This window comes from Adiantum capillus-veneris, chromosome 2, assembly GCF_014529385.1.
Source record: "Adiantum capillus-veneris isolate H3 chromosome 2, ASM1452938v2, whole genome shotgun sequence".
In the NCBI taxonomy this organism is placed as follows: domain Eukaryota; kingdom Viridiplantae; phylum Streptophyta; class Polypodiopsida; order Polypodiales; family Pteridaceae; genus Adiantum; species Adiantum capillus-veneris.
Window position 1 is genome coordinate 97,975,757 of NC_140932.1, and position 7,588 is coordinate 97,983,344.

The 7,588-nt window shown below is 42.0% G+C and overlaps 1 protein-coding gene across 1 annotated transcript; it reads left to right on the forward strand.

Moving 5' to 3' along the window:
* The first annotated feature begins 6,871 nt into the window (after positions 1-6,871).
* On the forward strand, positions 6,872-7,213 carry LOC147463260 (uncharacterized). Its single transcript, XM_086495987.1, has one exon. The coding sequence runs from the start codon at positions 6,872-6,874 to the stop codon at positions 7,211-7,213; it is 342 nt and encodes a 113-aa protein (XP_086352113.1).
* Positions 7,214-7,588: the final 375 nt, after the last annotated feature.

Here is a 7,588-nt window from a genome sequence, read left to right on the forward strand (position 1 = left end):
AGGTGCCTGGGCGAATTGGGGGAGCACATAGTACTCGCATGCAGGCTTGCAGCTGAGTGACGACAAGAGGGGGTGGCCGCCAAGCTTGCTAATTAACCCGCGAGTCGCAACTGAGTGACGACAAGGGGGGTGGCCGCCAGGCTTACTTTTTTTAAATTTAAAGAAAAAAAAGGCACACATAGTAGGGGTTAGCATGCGTTGATATGGGCTATTCAGATCTCTCGCAACCACCTTCGTAGAGCCAGCTTGAGGGGGCACGTGAGATTCCCATAGATTAAAATCCAGTGGGAGTATTATGTTTGTGTGTGTGTGTGTGTGTGTGTGTGTGAGAGAGAGAGAGAGAGAGAGAGAGAGAGAGAGAGAGAGAGGAGAGAGAGAGAGAGAGAGAAAGAGAGAGCATGAGTCGACAAAGAAAAATCCAAAGTTGTGTGTGTGTGTGTGTGTGTGTGTGTGTGTGTGAGAGAGAGAGAGAGAGAGAGAGAGAGAGAGAGAGAGACGGAATATGCAATGTGGCTATGTGTGTGTGTGTGTGTGTGTGTGTGTGAGAGAGAGAGAGAGAGAGAAAGAGAGAATAAGAGATTTGTTTTGTATGTTCATGCTCAACATCGACAAGGGAGTTGAATTTGTCAAATCCAAAGTGGGTGGCGGAGAAAAACAAGTCCAAGGACGTTTTTGGCGAGTAAATCCAAGGTGAAGAGGGCGAATTAAAGGCAGTGCAAGTGAATCCGAGTCACAAAGGCGGGAGACAGACGTGAATCTTGACTAAATTTTAAGGTTTTCTCTAACTATGTGGCATTTTCAGCTTCAAGTTAGGACTTATACATGAATTTCAAATCTCAAAATTCGTGAATGAGATTACACTGAACCTAGGTTTATTTTTTAGCACTTGGATGAGCTTTAATTTTGGAAAACCGTCATATGAGAAATCTCAAAGACAAATTTACGATATTAGCACGTTTTTACACGAAATTTCTCTAAAGTTTGTGGAATTTAGAGGTAAATCTCAAAATTTGCACCAGGTAGGATTACACTAAACTTAGGTTTTCTTCAAGCACTAGTCGATAGCTTTGATAACCTACATATGAGAAATTTTAGAGACAAATCTAGTATATTTTAAGGTTTTTACACTAAAGGTAAATCTCAAAATTTATAGGTAGAATTATGCTAAACCTAAGTTTTCTTCAAGCGTTTGTATGCGGCAGAATGTTTTTTTTGGAAAAAGCATTGTAAACCTAAATAGGAGAAATTTTAGCGGCGAACTTGCTATGTTTGAATGTTTTTCCCCTGGACTTTGTAGGTTGTCTCACCTTCAAAAGTAGAATTTAAAAATGGATTTATAGAGAGAGAGAGAGAGAGAGAGAGAGAGAGAGAGAGAGAGAGAGAGAGAAGGGACTTGCAAGTGGTACCTTCAGTGTGCACGCAATGTGTGTGACACTACAGAGATAGGGATAGAGAGATAGAGATAGATAGATAGATAGATAGAGAGAGAGAGAGAGAGAGAGAGAGAGAGAGAGACTGCAGTGATGCAGCCTATGTGTGAGTTTTTGTGGATGAGAGAGAGAGAAAGAATCGTCCATAAAACGACTCAGCGTAGCTGTGTGTGAGTTCGTGTGCATGAGAGAGAGAGAGAATCGTCCAAGCGACTCAACATGACATGAAGTTGTTGAGTGAGTGTCTTTGTGTATGTGTGTGTTGATCAATGCACATCACACATCCACAATAGGGACTCTCCCTCTTAATCGTGGGCAACATAGTTGTCAAAAATGGGGAGGGAACTAGGAGAGCTAGCCTATCGCAATGGGGATGCCAACTATGATAGCCAGTCTACCACATGTGAGTAATAGACATGTTCTTCAAGCTTCATCTCCTTCTTCACGGATGTATCCATGATAAGCGCATTTTCTAGCACCATAGGGAGACCCCATGACACGGGAGGTTTTGAAAGTTGTAAGGATAGTGCTAATAGAGTCTTGAACTCTCAGTGTACATATGAGAATTTTTAGCAACAAATTTAATATACTTTAAGGTTTTTACACTAAATTTGCCTAAACTTTGTAGGTTTCAACCTCGACTTCAAACCAAAGCATGAGAGAGAGAGAGAGAGAGAGAGAGAGAGAGAGAGAGAGAGAGAGAGAGAGAGAGAGAGAGAGTTGGGACTCTACCTTTTAATTGTGGGCAACATAGTTGTCAAAAATGGAGAGGCAACTGGGAGATCCAGTCTATCGCAATGGGGTCGTAACCAGTCTGATAGACAAGTTCTTCAAGCTTCATCTCCTTCTTTATGCATATAGCCATGATAAGCGCATTTTCTAGCACCATAGGAGACTCCATGACATGGGAGGCTTTGAAAGTCATAAGGACGGAGCTAATAGAGTCTTGAACTCTCATCGTACTATTTTAGTTTGATTTGGGAGAACCAACCTACAATAGTGGGAGAAGGAATTGGGAGACCTTGTTTACCGCACTTGGGTTGCTCAAGCTTCCACCCCTTCTTCATATAGCCACCCATGAAAGACCCATTCTCAGTGTCATAGAGAGAACTTATGAGAGGAGTGCTAACAGACCTTCAAGAAATTTGATACGAGTCCTGAACTCCAATGGTCTCATTCTATAATTAATTCATCCGATGGCTTTTAGACTTAATATATTGTTAACCCTCGTGGCTCACGGACACCCTATCGCCTACGATGGACGCTGTATTATTTATTTAGTAGAGTCAGGCACCGGGCTTGTCGATCCAATTGGAAAAGGGTAGAGTGCTCGCCGATGAGAGGCGCACTCTAACTGGAACACGCAAGGGTTAGTTGGCTAAGCATGGGCGCCCAAATGTGAATGGGGCGAGCTCATATAAAAGTCACCTAAACCTAAAATTGACCTATCCTCTCAGTGTGCAATAGAAGAAGTGCTCTTGCCCTATCTCCATACCCATCTCCATTGTGTGCTCACAGGTGTGTGTGTGTGTGTTTGGGTATTACTCAAAGAAGAAATGGTAGGATGTATGAAAGGAGAGGTTTGTTAAAGCTATAGAAAGGATCTATCTGACAAGCCTTGAGTTCATGTGCACTCTATCTTCCTTCGTTGGGGTGCACTAGTCTAATCAATATTGTGATGTCTAGAGGGTATTTTATGTTTGCAATTGGAAGTAAATAAAACTAAAAACTTCCCTAGATTGGGTGCACTACTCCAATCACTACGTTGAGGGTATTTCACGCTTGCATTTGGGAGTAAATAAGACAAGAAAAATTATGAACTGATTATGAGATCGGTGTTTTCTATGTTGCTTGGCAGGAGCGTTAATGAGGATAAGGGACACATACCTTTGTCTTCCTGAATCTTCAAGTCATTCCTTGCATGTGGATGCATGTCAAAAGGTTGCACAAAATTATCATCGCCAACGTGCTATACAACGTACGGCATACTTACCATTCTCCACAAATGACCATGGTCATGTTACAGGTCCCTTTGCATTTATGGAGGATTGTGTTCATGGCAATGTTGCTATCCCACAAATCCCTTTACAAACTGTCATGCAAGGGCAGGGACGAAGACAAGACATTCTATCATATTTAGATACAACAAGAAGAAGTCATCGACAAAACGGGCAAGGCAACGCACCTCCAACATAAGAGATCAATGCCATCGACATGATGGCCACTTTTGTCCCCTCATAGACACTCAAAGTGAGGAGCATGCCCCATATGTTCATCACACATCTCTTGGAGGCATTGCTTGCATTCTACATGCCTATCCATGTATACAAGGGGTTCACCCTTCCATGCTGCCACTAAGACATCATGTACCATTACCTACAAATTATACAGGAACCATGACCTCCTCCTGCGAGTTTTGTGGTGCATGTCTTTGGCTTTGTGAATGAAGAATGAGCATACACCATGTGCAGGAAGATATTGTTGCAAAGGTGGAAAGTATCCCTCTTTCCTCTTGCCCGACCACCGTGTGTATTGGAGAGGTTACTCAGTAATCGTGATGCTTTGAGTAGGTCTTTCAAAAAAAACATCAGGAGTTACAATAGTGTGATGGCATTTTCATCTCTTGAAGCTAGCATTGATGAAACATTGATGGGTAGGTCCGGTGCATATTGCTTTTGTGTACATGGTGCTGTGTACCATCAAATTGGTTCTTTGCTACCACATGAAGCAGGGGTACCCAAATTTGCACAGATATATGTATATGATACCGAGCATGAGGTTCAAAATTGTATGAGTGCCTTGGATGGTTTGGATTTGTCCACTCTTGAAGCATTGTCAATGATGATGCGATCATGTAACCCATATGCAAATGCATTCTACAATGTTGGTAGAATGTTGCGTGACAACCCTGGTGTGGAGATCAAAATGACAATTTGTGAGAATAGAAATACTTCCAAGCAGTACTTGATACCTGTTGGCAACGAGGTTGCAGCAATTATGCCAGGTCAAGGGGATGTACAAACAAGTGACCATTGAGACATTGTGATACATTGTCAAGATGCAAAGTTGAAGAGGATTTCAAATCTACATAGGGCGTACGTGCCACTATTGTATGTTCTTTTGTTTCCATAGGGAGAAGATGGATGGCATGTCAAGCTTCCTTATGCAAATGTGCATGGCCCTTTGGATGCGTTGATTGGTGGTCGACAATGTGTCACTCAAAGAGAGTACTATGCTATCGACTACAGGTTCGTGCTAATAGAGAACCATGCTTGCTTCGCGGGGGACGTTTACTTCGGTAATTTATGGTTGGTGCATATTGTGAGGGGCCGTTTACTTCACCAATTTATGGTTGATTCATATTGTGAAAGAAAAAGACACTGAGGGCAGAATTGTATGTAGGGTTGGTTGACATGGTGCATTTGTCTGAGAGTGATGTTGTCCTTGGACGGTCTGCGGGTTGAGAAATTGAGCTGCCCTCATCTTTTACAAGTGGCCCTCGGCACATGTACCAATTTTATCAAGATGCAACGGCAATTGTCCGTGCAAAGGGAAAGCTAGACCTATTCATCACATTCACATGTAACCCTTAATGGCCAGAAATAAATGAGGCATTGATTCCAGGGCAAGTTTCCTCCGGTCGACCAGACATAACAACAAGGGTTTTTTCCCCTGAAACACTCAAGCATGATGAAGTACATCTTAAAGAAAGATATTTTTGGGAAAGTGGTGGCTTACATGTCTGTAGTGGAGTTCCAAAAGAGAGGCTTGCCACATTCTCATACATTATTGATTCTAGATCCTTGATGTAAGCCTCAATCAACATTTGACTATGACAAGATGACAAGAGGCATGATAGGGCAATTGTAAGATTCCATACGTCAGTACAGGATTTTGAAAGGGAGATCATTGATGAGATAGACATGTATACAGATGGATGCTATGTATCTGCATCTGAGGCTTGCTGGAGAATTTTTGAATTCCCTTTGCACAATGATGCACCAGTTGTCCAGAGATTGAGCGTGCATGTTCCAGCTGGTCAAAAAATGACATTTCAAGATAATGACAACATTAATGATGTCTTGCAAAGGGAGGGTGCAGAGAAGACCACTTTGACAGAGTGGTTCACATGCAACTTGGAGAATCCTGATGCAAATGATACTTTGTACATTGATTTTCCTCAAAAGTGGGTGTGGAATTCAGGTTCCAAAAAATGGACGAAGAGACATCCTGGGAACACTATTGGGCGGATGTATTTTGTGCAACCCTCTGGAGGTGAACGATATTATGTCCATTTGCTTTTGACTATTTGTAAAGGATGTAAATCATTCGAGGATCTGTGTTCCGTAAATGGTGTATTGTTCCCAAAATTCAAGGCTGCATGCATTGCAAGAGGTGTCTTGGAGGATGACAAGGAATGGTTTGGTTGGATAGAGGAAGCTTGTAGTACACATACAAGCTTACAATTGAGACATTTGCTTGTGACAATTTTATTGTTTTGTGAACCCTCCCCTCATCTCTTATGGGAGAGATTTTGACATGTTTTGTCTGAGGACTATCGACACATGTTGGAGTCGAGATATGAGTGCTTAGATGGATGTGCACAAGTTGCTGAAGAGTATGCATTGAGAGAGCTGCATAAAATTCTTGGTACATTTGGACAGAGTATAACTGAATATCTTTGAATTCCATTGCCTAATGAGCGCTTTGTGACACATGATGAAAATACATTGCTTTTCCAAGAGCAATGTCTTGAAAGAACGCAAGAGTTATTCGCGTCACATGCAATGGAGCAGACTCTGAATGAAGATCAAAGGATTTCTTTTGAGACAGTTTTGCATGCATTGACTGTTGATGAGGGGGCTTTTTCTTTGGATGGACCTGTAGGGACTAGGGAAACTTATTTGTACAATTTTTTATTGTCACGCTTGCGTGGAGAAGAGGAAGTTGCATTGGCCACAACATCTTCTGGGATTTTAGCATTGCTTCTACAAAATGGACGCACTGCACAGTCTAGGTTCAAGATACCCTTGGAGATTGATAGTTGCAGCACATGCAATATCCCTGTTCAGGGTCAACTTGTTGAATTGCTTAGACTATGCAAGTTGATTGTGTGGGATGAGGCTCCTATGACGCATCGATATGCCTTTGAGGCTTTGGATACTACTTTGCAAGATATCATGTGCTCAAGAAAGCCATTTGATGGAAAAGTGTTGCTTCTTAGCGAAGATTTCAGGTAAATCTTGCCAATGGTGTTTAAGGGAGCACGTGCCAACATTGTTGATGCTACACTTTGTCGATCACACTTATGGAATCATGTGAATATTCTTAGATTGACACATAACATGCGTGTGGAAGATGGTGATGTTGCAAATTCTGCCTATAGAGAATAGCTTGTGGATGTAGGAAATGGGACTTTGACAAGTGGGTATGAGCAGAAGATGACGATCCCCCACCACATGGTGCTTTCTTCATCTTCATTGGATAAATTGATAGATTGCATCTATTCTGAAATGGATAAAGATGTGGACCATGCAGAATACTTTAAAGAGCGGACCATCCTTGCTCCCAAAACCTTTGAAGTTGATATTCTCAATGCTAAGACCCTCTATGCAATGAAAGGTGATGTTGTGCAATACTTTAGTGCTGACTCCGTGGTGGAAAACTCGATGCAAGATTCATTCTTATACTCTTTGGAGTTTTTAAATGGTTTGAACTTGGGTGGTGGATTTCTAGCACATTGCTTGGAGTTGAAGATGAACGCCCCAATAATTCTATTGTAGAACCTTGACCCAAGTCGAGATTTGTGCAACGAAACATGCTTGGTGTGCAAGGCATTTCACCCAAGAGTTTTGGAGGCAAAAGTTATTACAGGTACACGGGTTGGGACCAGGGTTTTCATCCTTCAGGTAGGTTTTGTACATTCTGGTACGGAGTTGCGATTTGTTCTTAGGCAGAGACAGTTTCCAGTCAGATTGGCTTTTTACATGACCATAAACAAGTCACAAGGCCAAAGCATTGCCGTGTTGGGCCTATAACTTAGTGACACCGGTCTTCACTCATGGAAAATTGTATGTTGCATTGTCACGCGCACGTTCAGCTCTGCTGGGGTGAAGATTCTCCTACTTGACGTTTATGTAAACAAAACAACTACACTA